General features: G+C 47.6%; 1 protein-coding gene across 1 annotated transcript in view; it reads left to right on the forward strand.

Annotated features, from left to right (window-relative positions):
- The window catches only part of LOC142557111 (phospholipid-transporting ATPase ABCA3-like), a 103850-nt gene extending 90153 nt beyond the window's left edge, over positions 1 to 13697 (forward strand). The window contains exons 22-27 of the mRNA XM_075668725.1: positions 1353 to 1499; positions 3378 to 3536; positions 6395 to 6576; positions 10152 to 10325; positions 11830 to 12052; positions 13336 to 13697. Of these exons, the coding sequence (XP_075524840.1) occupies positions 1353 to 1499; positions 3378 to 3536; positions 6395 to 6576; positions 10152 to 10325; positions 11830 to 12052; positions 13336 to 13572 (1122 nt within the window). The 3' untranslated portion in view covers positions 13573 to 13697. The remainder of the gene's footprint in view (positions 1 to 1352; positions 1500 to 3377; positions 3537 to 6394; positions 6577 to 10151; positions 10326 to 11829; positions 12053 to 13335) is intronic.
- Positions 13698 to 16787: the final 3090 nt, after the last annotated feature.

Here is a 16787-nt window from a genome sequence, read left to right on the forward strand (position 1 = left end):
TAGGGACTTTGCAGCGGCTAAAGGCACATATTGCAGAACATTACATGTTCCATAAGGCGAAAGTAAACACTATTGTTCTCGTTGCCGTGAGTTGTATATCATCTATTTGCACGCTTCAAACCGCTTCAGAACAGCTTCGCTATGCGTAGATTCGAACAAGTGCTTCGAATCTGCTATTGTAAGTGATATCGATCTCGGTAATTAAATGGAATACTGAAATAACTCTCCCAAATAGTCACTTTACCACCGCTGCTGAAATTCAGCAAGACAGATGCGTCAGTGCTTACGAAATGTTTATTAGGTAAGAAACTTGAGACTAGAATCCGTCCCAATATGTTTTATTGCCATAGCAATTATACGGCCACTGCATGCACAGTTCCACCGTGATTGTCGCCCTTATGTTCCGTATAAAGTCCAAGTGCGATAACGTCGTGGGTGCGCGCCGTACGCTGTATGTGCGAGTGAACGCGAGCTAGGGTGAGTTGACGACGGCTGATCCATCTTGCGCGCGCAAGGGAGGAAGACCGAGAGGAAGCGCGCCGCCTTCCATCGTGCGCAAGCACCACGGAGAGGGGGGGGGTGGAAGCGAGGAGTGCGTTCTACTCCGGCGGCGGCCACGCGGGCCCTATCTTGAAAGCAACCTGCCATGAGGAGAGAGTGCGCAGAGTGCTGATAGCTTCGTGCGCGCTTTGTTTTCACGCTTAGTTCGCGTTGAACCTAGAGGTAGCACGAAGGTTAGTTCGCTCGCTCTTCTGCTACGCTGCCTGGCGCTAGAGTCTTTATGGCGACTGTCTGCGGCCATCGAGTAACATGTGTTCATGTTTGCTCGTGTGCGCGTTACACCATGCTTGTCAATTTATTTTGTAAGCGAACGTTTACAAGTTTATACGGCCGATCAATCTACTATCCTTACTTCAACTTGCTGTATAATTGCTATGCAATCGCTGCTTCGACTTTCCGACTAAACGGCGACTTTATTTATTCTCACTAAATATATTGCTGATCGTGAACGCTGTTGCTTTAGACAAGTTTCCTCCGTAATCGCTGCGGAGAACTTTCCACTAAAAGAGTTTTAGAAAATTGCAGCGAAGATTGCGGTCGAACCTGAGCGGCCACGTATCTCGACTATACGCTTCCTGTGTCATTTACTGTGACGTCCTTGCTGTTTAGGCTCTGCCTTCACCACGCTCCGTGCGTAAACCAAATGCGGTCGCACCTGTTTACTGTGCCGTGGAAGTTGTTGCAATCTTTTTGCACGATAAGATTTACTGACGCGCTTCGTTGCGTGTGGCACGCCTTTTGTTAGCGTCGCTCTGACCTCACGTATTCCTCCTGCGACTTATCCACGCAAGGAGGAGGACATGGATGTGGTGCTTGAGAATCAGCTGGTGGCGGCCCTGGCAAACGGTGACCTGCCGGCCACTTCATCGCGACCTTTCATGATAGTGAATCGCCTCTACAAGGCCTACGGCTACCTCGACAGCGTTCCTGTGCTTCAGGTAAATTCTGGCGCGCTACATATGCGCTGTTTTTTGTTTCCTCTTTGTGGGGCCAGCCGTCTTCGGCTTCTCTGCGAAGAATTTCTATTTTTTTTAGGCACAGTCACATCGTATCACACAAACACAGAACTCCAGTATATAACCATTTTCATACACAGGTGGTCGACTGTAGGACCGTGCATTAGCTTCTATAGTTGTAAGACACCCGTGTCCGTATTACGTGATGGTTACATTCCAGGGCTTCTATAACCCTCTGCAGGACAATGGGACTCACGCGTCCCACTTTGTGATGTACGCAGAAAAGCTTCTCACCGGCAAAGACACATATTCATCCGCTTTGTTTGTTACTGCCTTCTTTCTGTAGGCTTCAACACTTTATGTGAGGCTAGTTTTGGGAGTGCGGACTAACTGGCGACAAGCATGTAAGAGCCAGAAAAGAAATATATTTATTCATTGTTGGATTGTTTCCCGGATATGGCCCACATTTGCTGATGAATAAAGTTCTCAAGATGCCCGATAAGTTATTTCCTATTCCTGCATTTATACTTATATATTTTCTTAGTAATAAGCGCCCATTTTTTATTTTGAGGTAACAGCGAGATCGCAATACTTGCCCTACGGAATGCACATGAATAAACACGCACGTGCAGAAAAGGCTCCGATGCCGGTGGTGCTCCACGCCCGGGTGAGATGTGCGCACTATCTTTTTTTTCTGTCTGTTCTTCGCTGTACCACTTTGCCCGACGTATTTCGGTGCATATTACGAGGGAGCTGGTTACATGCAATTTTTTTCTCATTCAAACCCTAGAAGGCGAGTGAGACAAGTGTCCGAATTTATAAAAAAAACTGCGTGTTGTATAGAAGAGAAATTAGTTGCAAAGTACTTGTGAGCGCTCTATTTATACATACCATACAAAAAATTCAAGCGTTTTTGTTTTACTAGCCAAGTAGGGAGAGAGAATTTTGCATATAGACCCTAGAGGGTCGATGGGGCATCTGCATCCTGATTGTTGAAATACTATATAGTGCTAGTGAGACAAATTCGTTCCGTTTTCTTAAGTAAGCGATTCGGTTCCCTAGTATTCGGTTCCCTAGTGAGCGATTCGGTTCCCTAGCGATTCCCTAGTACTCGATGCAGTCATACGACGCGAAAAAATCTAATGAATATTGCAAAAATATACGCCGTCCCATTAAGTGATGTAGTAGTCTATACGCAGTGGCATCCCCAAGTTTTCAGCAATCATGGCGTTTGGGTATTTAAGAACGAATGAAGAAAAATTTGGGTTCAGGAAATCGTGAACGTCAGAGATAACGCAGCAGGACGGCCACGACGTACGTCGTGGAAATAACGCGGGAAGTTAGAACTGGTTTTTTGCGTTCAGGAACTATAAGTGTTAAGGTCGGTACGGGTGATGGCCACCGAACAGCAGCAGCCGCCGCAAACTGCAAGCACGGGTGTTTTTTATGTGCATCACGGAAGACACACTCCAGCTATCGTACAGCTACAACTTCTATGCTGTTGCGAGTTGAAATGGGTCCGTAAGAGGACAACTGCACTGTGTGTTCGCAGCCACTGCGAATACCCCGTCTGGGGTATCTACCAAAAGAAACGATGTGCGTATCATTCTGATCTGGGCATCATACACTGTAGAATAAATTGCGCCCATAAAAGTGAATAGGGCTGCAAATCGATCTAAACTCTCCCCCTTACATTCTTACCTGTACATTAGGGCTGCAAATCGATCTGAACTCGCAGCATTACTTTCTTAACTGTAAATATGTGTGAAGATTAATGTGAACTCTACACCCTCATTCTGTTTAGGAGTGTGAATGATTCTACAGTGCAGATCCGTCTTCACGTAAAGGGTTTATCTGCAGGGGCTGACCTTCACCGTGCGGGCCGGCGAGTGTTTCGGCCTGCTCGGCGTCAACGGTGCGGGAAAGACGACCACCTTCCGCCTGCTCACGGGCGAAATTCTGCCACACCAAGGCGACGCCGTCATTTCCAACTTCTCCATCGTCCGCGAGAGGCAGAAGGTGAGCGCCTTGGCTCAGGTTCACAAAATCAGCACTTTATTTTGCCACGCCCACTGTTGGCGACATTGCACCATTATTTTTTTGTTGCTTTTTTATGGTGATCGTCGACATTCTGGTCTTTTCTCCCTTTGACTACAGCGCAATATTCTAGTGTGACCCCCTGTACATTATAACGTTCTTTGCATTAGATCCTTTTCAAGGTTATCTACGAAGCGGTTACGTAACATACTGACCCCTGCTAAATGCGGGGTTGAATATATGTAGGTGTGGTCTTAGGCACCCTGTCGGGCCGGAGTTTTCACGAAAATCGATAATTATGCTAACATTCTTTTGTCGTCGCACGCGACGACTAGCACTCGTGAAGTGCGTTTTAAATACCACAGCTGGGTTGACACAAATATCCAGTGTGTAGCGTCAACGTGCCAACCAACACACGTAACACCTTCGTCTTTGTTTTTAGACAAAGAAAATGCTTTTTTAACGATATGAAACCGCAGGAGACGGTTACTTTCTCTACGTACATGTAAACGCTTCTTTCAGTATTTGAGTGTTCTTTTTTTATTATAATAGCAAGTTTACCGGCACTCGATCCAAGCGTATTTGCGTCATTGTCGTTGCCGTGATGTTGCGCATAACCTCCAAGTGCGATAACATCATCTTCATGTGCCATATATGCTGTATGTGCCAGCGAAAGCGTGCGAGGTTGAGCCGTGAATGGTAGCTAAATCACGTGCGCGCCCAAGGGAGGCAAGCGGGCAGTATGCGCGCCGTCTTCCATCGCGCCCAAGGCACGGAGGCGCGCGGGGGGGGGGGGGTCGTTCTGCTATGGCGGCAGTTGCGTATGGTGCAGCCGCGTTGGCCGCATTTTGAAAGCGATCTGGGATAGGGACAGAGTGCGCCGAGAGCTGGTAGATCCGTGTGCGCTGTGTTCTTGCCATTTAGTTCGCTTCTCGCTGCGCGAAGGTCCCTTCGTTTACTGCTGCTGGCGCGGTTCCTCACTCCAGCGTTTTGACAGCGAGTGTGAGATCAGCGAGTGTGAGATCAGCGAGTGTGTCAGCGAGTGAGTTGTGTTCATGATTGCTAGTGCGCCCATCGCAACCTGCTTGTTAATTTAGCTAGTAAGTGAATGTTTACAAGTTTATACGGCCGATAAAACTACTACCCTTACTTCACAGAGCTGTCTGCTGATCTGCTTTTGCAATCGTTGCTTCCCCTTTCGGCCGAAACTGCGCTTTTTTAACTAACAAAGAAGAAGTTATCACATTCGTAGCATACATCTGGGAAACAAGAACCGACTTGAAAAGGGATTGCCCTTCAGCCGTCTTAGGGTCCCAGGAGGATATGTGATGATTTTAAAGAAACACTGTAATGTGCATAAACGCTTTTTTGTAATATTAATGGAAAAAGTACCGTATTCAACGACTGAATACCGAGAACAAAGAGTAGCAATGTTTGTTTGGTGACAAATATAGCGCTCTAGGAGGCTGCATATGGTGCAAAGATGCTGTCGGATGACCAGTGGCACTGACAATTTCACAACTAGGGTTATGTCTTAAACCTGACCGCACGCTGGGCGAATCGGTGAACTAGAGCTATGCTAGACCATTCATCAGCATATGGGTGCTTGTGTTTGCTTTATTTATTTATTTATTTATTTAGCAGGGCTAGTCTATTGACAAACACACAGTGCACGGTTCAGAGCCCGCGTTTTATTTCTTGACTTGTTTAGGCATTCTTCTGGCAGCTGCGCTCTCCAAAGATTTAATTTAAATTACAACAATAATTTTCGAATGCAGAAACTCTAGAACACTTATAAATTTGGCGAGACACTTGATTTGCGTGGTTGTGTTAGAAAAATCAAATCTAAAACGGCGTCGTCCTAACAAGATGTGGGTTACGAGGACAGCGTTGTTTAGTTGTGGCGACCTTGATGACGGAATAAGCAGTTACGCATCACTTGACAGTATAGTTTTATTGTTGTAGATAAGGACGAAGCTGCAGATGTGGAGGATTGCTCAGGTGATAAACTAGTAGGTCCGGCTTTGAAATACAAGCCCATGCGGCTTCCATTTGAAAAAAAGAAATTCTTGCTGCATTCTGCTGAACGTGTTACACGTCAGCCAGGGTGGGGTGATGTTCGCCAGGTCTCTCTCCATTGGTAGCCTGTACCTATGGTACCAAGCTACTGGTCCTAGGCGCTGCGTCTTGCCGCTAACAGCCTGGTTATCTCAGTAGTCAGAGCCCGCACTCTGGTCACAGCTTCGGTTCTTAGAGCTGAATGTGTTTTCCCTTCAAGGGGCACGAACTCTGTTTTAGCCTCTTGTCGAGTGCAGTTTGTGGTGTCGTAAATGATGGCCGCATAAGTCGAGGCGCAGACAGCTTGAGTAACACACGCTGTCACCTGTCGACTTTTGACGCAAAGGCGTAAACAGTAGAGAGTCTCAGCGTATCCGTAAACGTATTAGCGTTTGCGGAATACCGCAATAAAGGAGAGCTGTAAGGCAGCTGCAACGCTGACAGTGACACCTTTTGAGGCGGAGTTTAACCTGAGACCACAATAAAGAAACACTGCAGTGACCTATTATAACCTACTTAATGGTCGGTGTACAGCCTTGGGAGCGTCATAACGGTTAACCTGGAGTCGTTTTATAGTTTTTCGTCGACGACACCACTCACGTGACAAAAGGTAATCTTTCGTGGGTGTAGTAGCTGTACAAAGCATTACAAGAAATCGACGTACCAGCATTGCTACAGCCATCCACGGCTCCGGTATAGCCTGACCAACTGCAAACGGTTAAGAATGGCGGGGACTCTAGTGACGTCGCATCACGGAATCGTTACCCGCGCTCCCGTCGCAGTGTTGGCGCTACATGGGCTACTGTCCGCAAAGAGACGGCCTGCTGGACATGCTGACGGGCGTCGAGACGCTGCAGCTCTTCGGACGCCTCCGAGGCGTTCCCATGACAACCGAGTACCTGAGAGCGCTGCTTTACGTCTTCCGCCTGCAGGAGATAGCCGACTACCTCGTCAGCACATACAGGTACACGCCGTTTCGTTGTGCGCAGGGTTTTAAAAGGAAGCAGCCCACGGCGGTTTCACGTCTGTCGGCAGTTCTATCGGTCGGTATTGCGAAATTTCAGGGCACTGGGAACCGGCTTTTATAGCACGCTATGTTGATCGTGAAAATCCTGCCGGTCAACTCACGTTTGTTATGCGCAGTAAGACAATGAAGCACGGCATAAAAGTTGTACATAAGACGTCGGCTCTCATTGCTGTCTAAAGCGTGCGGAGCTCCCAACGAAACCGGTAGCGCCAATATACGTCGCCACTGGCAGCTGCTTAAACAGCGCTCTTCTTCTAGTCTGTCACGGAGGACCCACTCCGAGATGTCGCAGTGCACTCCGAGATGTCCACAGTCCACCGCAGTGTCCGACTATTCAAAATTTTGAATGCGGATCGAACAGTCTCTGCTACGGAATTTCAGTTCAATTCGCGAATGCGCTCTAAGATGTCGAGTATTCGCTTCGCTCTAGTTACGAAGAAATAAAAACAATTATTCGTGTCACGAGGGAAACTGAACGATGAATGTGATGACTGTTCCGAATGTTTCTGCAGCAGGATCGCTGGGGTCGTAGAGCAGGCGGCACCAGTTAACTTGGGCGGACGCACGGAGTACATCACTTGTGCTCAGTATTTGCACTCATTCGAAGAATGGCAATCTTTTAGTCAGCCTACGTATGAATTTGTTCTCATTTGTTATCCAGTCGATCTCACCATGTTTGCGTGCGTGTAAAGTAATGTGCGGTGCTGTATAGGTGTCCCATTTTTCTACTTTAACGAACGCAACTATGCACGTACAGCCGCCACCAATGTGAAAGGGAACACCAATTTTTTCCGACGCCCCTAAGGCTAAACACAAATGGCCTTCATAAAATTGTTCAATGAGCGTAAATGTTGAACAGGAAAACTGTTTATTAGAAGTGAAGTTTATAGAGTAGGACGCACGCCTGAGTAGTTTACGTCGCTTTAAAAAAAATGCTGTTCCCTTTCATACTGCTGACGACCATACATCCGGTAACGTCTTGTTTCCATGTTTAATTATTGTCATCGCCAGTTTTTACCAGATATCTGACAGTAGTTTACGAATTCTCCGCATGTTCGGCACTACATGCATGTGCCAATGTGTATAAGCCTGATTTAACTTTTTACCTAACTCCGCACAATCTCAACATTGCAAGTTGCTTTAAAAGTGAGAAAATATTCTATATTTGATGGAATGTTGGGGGGTCGTTTTTCTCAAACGTTCATATTCAATTCGATTCGACAGTTTCACTGCTCGAACGTTCCCAACCCATTGTCCCTGCAATCGTCGACGTCGATTCTGAAACCAAGTTGTTCAACAGCTTTTTTTTTTAAGCTTTGCTCTGAGTCTCTTGACTGATTGTCGACAGGCATTCGACGCTGACTGACAACCGAGTATATTGAACACAAAATAATGTACAATGTACTTTTTACTTCAGCGATGTGCATTGAGACCCAAGATTACCCGCAGAGTTCCATGCAGCAGAGGGCAAAGAAGCGCTAGAGCTTGTGCGCTGCAAAAACGCCTGGCGTTTCTTAAAACAATAATTTAAGGCTTGGTGGCTCTTACATAACTTTCTGAGCGGGTATCTTTTATTTTATGGCATTCTGCTGCCGAGCCCAAGGTCACTTCTTTATTCCCTACCACGTCGGCTCTATTTCGTGCGGGCTAAATATGAAAAGAAAACAAAACAAAGACCGCCCTTGCACTAAGATTTACGAGCACGGTAAGTAAATATAAGTGCTCAAAATTAACCCGGATTTCTTACACTCTAGTCTTTCTCATATCCGCATTTTAGCTTTAGGACCTTAAGGCCCTCGAATCACGTATAATCAAATCAGTCAAGTAATACACTTTTTGGTTTACCGTCAGCATAAGTTACAATCCCTTAAAAGGGCTGGACGTCTTCTGTTCATCCGTTGTAAGGAGCGGTTATTGAGTATAGCCGCCATCCGAGAACCAGATCAACCACAAAGCATAACGTTACCTTGGAAAGAGCAAGTTGTAGCACATAAAACACACAGCTACAAGAAAAGACACGTGAAATTACATATACCATGAGCTACATTCAAGAGCCAGCTTTTGTGGAAAGTAGCGCCGCGTGCTTGTGTTTCGTGTGTCTTCTCTTATCTCCGTGCCTTCTCTGTACCACAACCGGCTCTTCCCAAGATGAATAACCGGCGAGCCCACATCGCCACTCTTTCATTTGCGTATGTCCTGTGGCGCCGAAGCTCTTGATCATCGCGAGGCATGTCACCACTAGGGGATCGGCCTGTCGCAGTGGCATTGCCTTGCGCTGCACCTTTGCCGCTTTGTAGCGATTACGTGAAGCGAAGCTAGGCTGAGGATTGAAATCTAGTTACATTCGTTAAAGCAGTCATGAGCTCGGAAATGGGACTTCATGGTGGCGTGTGTGTGAGTGAGAGATTAATCGCCCGCGTCACCGAGGCAAGGCTCGTGACGTTGATGACACGCCGTTCGTAGCTGGAGGAATTATTTAGATTAGTACTCAGAATGATACGCAGTGACCGACAGAAGCGGGCTGCGGCTATACATGGTTGTGAAATATAAAGCAGCAGGCCACGTGGTGGATACGTGCTGCTCTAAGACAGCAAGCAAGAGTTTGTGCAGCCGCAGCACACGGAAGAGAAACTGCAGTTTTGTGCTGAGAAACCTGAACTCTCCCGTCCGGGATGCTTAAATATTTCAGGAATTTTCGCTGCTTGAGGAGCTGAGGAGTTTTCTACTATAGAAATGGGGTGGTACTCATATAATGTGTGTTTCAGACTGATATGCGCAGTAATATAATGCAGGAAAAGAAACAGTCATTGAAGTCTGTTTTTTTTTCAGCTTGAAGGAAAGTTGAATGTAAACGATTGATACGACGAGGTGGTATTGCTTGACGATCGTGTTTGTTTACGCAATGAGGAACCTTGAAAATATCTAGTTGCTTCGATTTTGTGTCAACTATAAACTTACATTAGAGGTGTGTTGTCGGTTGCTCTAACATCGCTAAATCACCGCCAGATGATTGGCGCACATCAAGCTAATTGCCAGCTCGACAGCTAGGGTTTACTTTGGAGCCCTTCCGTCCCCGTACGAATGCTTATTTTGTCACGAGGGTATTCAAGTTACGAACAAAGTTTATCATTGTTTGTGAACATAGAACATTCTCTGGCTGCATTGATTATGGTCACTCACTCACTCACTCACTCACTCACTCACTCACTCACTCACTCACTCACTCACTCACTCACTCACTCACTCACTCACTCACTCACTCACTCACTCACTCACTCACTCACTCACTCACTCACTCACTCACTCACTCACTCACTCACTCACTCACTCACTCACTCACTCACTCACTCACTCACTCACTCACTCACTCACTCACTCACTCACTCACTGACTTGGCTGCATTCATCTACCAGTTTGCGCACTTGATTGATCGAATGAGTGAGCCGATCTATGAATCAATAAATGAATCAACGAATCAATCATGAAGTTTTTGGCACAATTCAATTTCGCAGTGCTGGAAGCCGACGGAAACTCTCCATCTGCGTCTCGATGATCGGTTTGCCCCGGATTCTACTGCTGGACGAACCGTACGCTGCAATCTCCACGACCGCGCGCAAGCGCATCGTGAACTACATCAGCGCGCTCCAGCGAGTCAGCAAAATGTCCATACTGCTGAGTTCTCACGGGTTGGTGTGCCTTTGGCACCAGTTTCGCATAAGAATTTATGTGAATGACGCAGTGACGCACCTTAGATTAACAAGCTGTAAACATCTTCAGTGTTTCAGTTTATTTTGTCCAGACTGACTATGTCAAAGGTATTATGTAAGGGGCGGGTTTACACGTTGCTGCTTCATTGAAATGGAAATTTTGTTCACTTTTGCCGAAACGTCGATGCACAGCCAATAGAGGCAACTTGGTGACGAAGGCCGTTGCAGTCTGACGCTGCCCGAAAGAAAAATGAGGCTGAAAAAGTGGCTGTGTGGAAACGTGTTCGGGAACCATGAAGTAGATGGGCGATGCGTGCAATGCAAGGTGCACGACGCACTGAGCTGTAAAAAGGCAGAGGCTTGCAATATGACTATGATTAGAAAGAAGTGATCATTGCCTTCCGCTTTCAGATATGATACACTGATGTCGCAGGACGTGAAAGATTGTATGAACCTATAGATGCAGGATTTTGAAGTTGTTCCAGGTCATCTTTAAGATAGTCTTCATAACGGTTCCACGTGAGTGCGACATATCCTACTATCAGTCAGATAATCAGATAACAATCGGCAAACATTCCAGCAGGGCCTAACCACGTGGAACTGATTTTTGTGGTTCCCACGAATGAAAAAAGCTTGGATTGTTAAGCCCACCCGAAACATTCGACCATTGAAGGCAGAGCAAGCCGATTAGGCCCATTTATGGGTATTCACTAAGCACGCGTCGTTGACAAGAATGACATGGCGTCCGTTCCCCGGGCTCTTGTCGGTCTCTGCATCATTTCGTGACTCGCTGCATGCCTGTACACATCTCTACTTTTGTTAAAGGGAACCGTTCGATGCGAACCGTCCCAGACTTTGGCCGACTCTGGCTGCTGGCGCTGGCTTGCCGAGTGACTCAAACACAGTACAGCAGCCGCTTAACAAATCGGCCTAACTGTCTCTACCTCTACTATACGAATACAAATATACCAGCGGCCGGGTACATTTTCTGCGGAATCACACTATGAAAGAACACGCGATGCTTAAGTATCGTCCCTGCAACAAATGTACACGTCGAAGCGCATAATGTTCGTAATAAAGCGAAGCTTTCTACAGCTTCTTTCTACGCCTTCTTTTTAAGCCTTCTGTGCCTTCTTTCGAAAGGTCATTTCCTCGCCAAGCAAAGTAGGTTGAACACGGAGACAGTGGCCTCCTAAAATTTTTCGTCGCGGACTGGCAAAGAGTGCCGGAGAAGCTGCATACGCAAAGCTCATTGGCTGAAAATACCGTCTCGGGAACTTCGGGATTGTCGTGGATGAATAATCAAAGACACCCAATGTAACCCGCGGATAGCGTGAGTCGCGCGGTTGAGGTGTTTGTGTCTTGCCGTCCCTGCCGGGCAGCCCGATTTTCTGAATAATTTTAAACTTTGGTACACGATGTGCGTTGGTTTTCATTACATGTATCCACCGTTTGTTTCCGCGCGCACTGTGGCACTGTGCAGCCTGTCAGACGTCGAGTTCCTCTGCAACCGAATCGCCATCATGGACGCTGGGAAACTGCAGTGCCTTGGCACGCTGAGTCAGCTGAAAGAGAAGTTCGGCAAAGGGTACACCATTACTGTCAAGACGTACCCCGACAAGAAGCAGGACTTCTCCTACCAGCAAGACGTGGTCAGCGAAGTGTGCAAGGTCTTCCCAGAAGCCGAGATGGCGTACAGTTACGAGGTACGCTTTGTCAACTGTAGTGCCTACAGTCACCCCTCATGGTGAAGTGAGGCTTCAGTTTTAGTGTCAGAGCCGAATTCGTGTAGCTAAGCACCAGCACATGAACATATGAAGGGACGAAACACACTTAGCGTTCCTTTTTGTATCCAAGTCCTGTTGTTGCGCTAAACTTGACTCCTGTCCAGTATAACTAATAAATAAGCCTACATCGCCACCATCGTCGCCAGTTTCGAAAGCTCGCACAAAGGCTTTTTTCAAAAGCGTTAAGCTTTCTTTGGGTACTAAGCGCGCTTCTTTCATGACTGCCGAACAGTCTTCGTGGGCAATGCCGAAGATATAGCTAACGGATAGGAACTAACAGATAGGAAGATAGGAACCTAACACAGCGGTAAAAACCGCATGGTAGTACGGTACCACCAGTGTTGGGAGCTGAAACGTAAGAACGCTTTAAAATTGTTCGCTCGGTGTCCAGCCCCCTTCCTTTTTTACTTGTCATCATTCCGACCAGGCGGGCTTCCACCAAACACGACATGATGAAAACTGTACCGTCATGTAGGCAAAAAGTACTGAAGGGCCCTGATACCAGTTTACGGTACCACACGGATGCAAGGTGGCGAGGTGAGCTTTCACGCATTCTTTCCTCGTGACAAATAGCCTTTTAAGACGCTGTCGTGTAGAGGCTGTGCCAGTGGTTGAAGGTGCTGGTTCTCTCACTGGAAGCGCTGCAGCTCGGCTCATCGCACGTGGTTGCAGACATTGCAAGGGGCTTCGAGCTGTTCCTCGAGAAAGTGCAGATCGTAGCATCAGTTGGTCCACGCATACGGGTAAGGCATGGTGGAAGGGGAGTGGCACCCATGACGCATAGTGTAACATAGCGCCACAAATAACAACCTCCCAAAACATGTTAAACGCATTCTTGGATAGCAACCGGAGTTCGCTCATCATGAATTTCTGCATTCAGGACTGATCGCGGCTGACGGAAATATAAGTATAGGAGAGAAACAACACCTTAATATTGTATATAAAGGCATTTAAAACTCTCCTTTAAAGTAGTCTTTCTGTATTTCTTATCTACGGAATTCTACAATTCAATATTATTTAACGAGTAAAATGGGGTTTCGGACCGTTGTCAGTTCGAGTTACAGCCATATTTTACAATCCTCGTGTGCGCACTTGAAACGGAAACTAGAGGCACCGGGTTACCAAAAGCAGCCGAAAAGGTTTCGCGCGCTTAATGTCGCATCACGGGAGAGCATATGGGACTGCCTTTTCGTGCGTCGCAGGGCCTGCTGGAGTTTCGGATGTCGCGGGTCAACATGTTGTGGAGCGAGATGTTCATGCGCATGGCGCGCATCAAGCGGCGCCACAAGCTCCAGGACTTCTTCATAGCGGACGCGTCGCTGGAACAGATCTTCCTGAGCGTGACATGCAAGGAGGCCAGCGAGGCAGCCGCAGCCGCCGCTGTGCTCCCGCCTCCGAGCGCCGTCCCACCCATCGTGGCGAACACGTTGGGACTGTGAACCTGGCATTCGCGTGTTCCGTCAACTTGCAATATGAAGGCGCCCCTCATGGAAGCGCTCTCTCCGTCCGCACTCTTATAAAGAGAACGATAGGAGGAGGCCGGTGCGGTGTGCTCTTCTTTCTTTCAGTGGTCAAGGAGTAATTAAATAAGATGAAAAGGAGTTGGACGATGTAAGTAATGCGTGGGGCGGATAACCGGTAAACCATCAATGTAGGATAATGGGTGCCAAGAGAATGAATGCGCACTGGTTACGTGCTGGTTTTCAAAGAACGCCTTTCACACCAACGCTTTAGCGATCTGCGCGACATGTACTGGGCATGTGCTGCTCTTCAATGAACCTCTCTCCAGAGAGAGAGAGATTTGGATTGGATTGTAAAACTTTATTTGTCCAACAGATGTAGGGAAGGCTTTAAGCCTGCCCACCTAGACGACGTCCAGGAGTCCTTGGACCCTAGCGGCGGTTTCGGCCAGTCGGACGGTCTTCAGTTGAATCTCCGGATCGGAGCTGAGTAATAAGGTCTCCCATTGTTCTAAAGACTTTATTCTTCCCTCAGAGGGAGCCTGTGGTCATTCCCACAGAATGTGATTGAGATTAGCCCTGGCTTTACATAGCTTACACTGGCTGGAGTATTGATCCGGGTAGTAGAGGCTGCACGACACCGGGCTTGGAAACGAGTTGGTTTGCAGGCGACGCCAAGTGCAGGCCTGGCTCTTGTTTGAGGATATATCAGCCAGAGGATATTTAACCCGCCCTAGTCTGAAGTGTTGTGTGATCTCTCTGTAACACACCAAGCGGTCCCGTCCCGTGAAGCCTTCGGCTAGCCCACCTGCTCGGAATGTAAGTCCTCGAGCTAATTCGTGGGCCGCCTCGTTTCCAGCGAGGGAGGCGTGCGCAGGTGCCCAGATTATTTCAATTTTCCTGCTATCTCTCAGGTCTGCAGGATTCTGTTCGCCTCGGGAGAAATTCTGCCTCTGGCAAAGTTCATCACCGCAACCTTAGAGTCGCTGACTATAACTTTGGCTGAAGTACTTGCAATTGCAAGCGCTATGGCAGATTCTTCTCCAATCTGAGAGCAATCCGTTGGAACTGTGCCACTGACTATCAATCTAGTTTCAACGCTCGTTACAGCTAGGGCCATGCGGCCGTTGCCATAGTCTGCAGCATCAACGTAGAGCACGTCCTTCGAGTTTTTGAAACGCTTGTCAAGAGCCTCGTCCCGTTTTTCTCTGCGTTCCTTGTGATGGATTGGGTGCATGTTTTGAGGTAGTGGTGGGATTATTAGTCGGTTCCGCACGCTTCGCGGCAGGTCGACTTTGATGCCGTCCTGCGCCTCATAGTTTATGCCTAGCCTAGCTAGGATTTTCCTGCCCGTAGGGCTTCCCGCAAGTCTCTCAAACTGCGAGAGCCTCACTGCGTCAATAGTCTCCTCAAGAGTGTTGTGGAGCCCTAGAGCTAAAAGCGTTTCATTTGCAGTGCGGATGGGAAGCCCCAGCGCCTGTTTTATACTTTGACGTCCTCAATCTTCTTCTCGAATGGCCTAAAACTGAGGAAGGGAGCAACATAACCTGTTCTACCTATAAAAAAGGCCTGGACTAGCCTAACTAGATTCGCTTCTCTCATCCCGGACTGCCTGTTGGTAATCCTGTGGATCAGCCTCATGTTCTGCAGTGCGCAGCCGTCTAGTTTCCTTATTGTTTCGCCATTAAAGCTGTTGGCCTGAATCAAAAGTCCCAGAACTCTGATTCTGTCCACTTTTGGAATGGGGATCCCCCCAACTGTGAGGGAGATTAGCGGTCCCTCCTTACTGGCCCTGCCTTTCGGCTGGTATAGAAGCAGTTCAGATTTTTGCGGTGAACGTTTAAGTCCCCTAGGTCCGACGTAACCTTCAACTGCCTGCATAACCCTTTGGAGGGTCTCCTCTACTTGGGCATCGCTGCCCCTAGCTATCAACAACGTGATGTCATCAGCGTACGTGCTGTGGTTTAGTCCTTCAATGGCCTCCAGTCTTTCAGGGAGTTTGATCATGGCCACATTGAAAAGAAAAGGCGGGAGCACAAAGCCCTGTGGGGTCCCTTTGCTGCCTAATTTAATGTCATCCGATTGGCATTATCCAATCTGGATTTTTGCTTCTCGGTCTGACAAGAAGTCCCTAATGTAATTGTAGCTTCGTTCGCCCACTCCCAAGTCCTGAACATTCTCAAGAATGGCTTTATCTGTGACGTTATCAAAGGCCTTCGCTAGGTGAAGCCCTAGGATTGCCTTTGCGTCCCCCGTTTCCGCATCCATTTGGTGTTTTAGTTGCAGCATCACGTCCTGGGTGGAGAGCCTGGGCCTAAAGCCCACCATCGAATGCGGATGGAGGTCATTATCCTCCATGTAGTTATTGAGCCGTGTTTGAATAACATGCTCCAAAAGCTTGCCTGCACACGAGGTTAGAGAGATAGGTCTTGAGTTCTCTATCTCGAGTTTCTTGCCTGGTTTTGGGATCATTACTTTAGCGGTTTTCCACTGATTTGGTAGTTTACCCTCTTCCCAGCACTTCTGCATAAAGTTGGTTAATGCAGTTATAGAGTTATCATCTAGATTTCGAAACATTTTATTGCTAACGCCATCCGGGCCTGAAGCTCATTTGGTTTTGAGCTTGGTAATCTCCTCCCGGACCTCCGCCTCGCTGATGTGTTCGTCTAGGCTGGAGTTGGCTAGGTAGGGGTTCCTTGCTAGTGTCCCCTATGTATCTCTCCTGTATGTCCTTTATTAGATCTACCTCTGTACCTTCGTACAAGTGAATTTTTTGAAGGTTCTGTCGTTGCGCTGTTTTGCAGCCCTGTGGATCCAGCAGGTAGCGGAGTAGATTCGATGTCCTAGCTAGGCCTATATTTCCGTCCATCCTATCGCAGGTGGACTCACAGTTCTGCCTGGTTAGTTTGAGTGCCTAATGTTCAATTTTTTTTTATTGAGCCTAGCGATCCGTCTCCTGAGATTGCGGTTCCACCTTTGCCTCCTGAGCCGTTTTTCCATGCTGAGCTTAGCTTCCCCACATATGGAGGAGGTGGCTGTCCGCTATCTCCAGTGCAGAGTCCTCCTTTATCTCCTTGGTTGTGTTCTTAACGTCCTGGCCCAGTTTCTTAGCCCATTCATCGATATCGCTTATCTCACTCACTGCCGTCTCGCTTCTTATTTCGCGAAAGGCATCCCATTCAACAATTAGCTGG

This window comes from Dermacentor variabilis, chromosome 9 (genome assembly GCF_050947875.1).
Source record: "Dermacentor variabilis isolate Ectoservices chromosome 9, ASM5094787v1, whole genome shotgun sequence".
In the NCBI taxonomy this organism is placed as follows: domain Eukaryota; kingdom Metazoa; phylum Arthropoda; class Arachnida; order Ixodida; family Ixodidae; genus Dermacentor; species Dermacentor variabilis.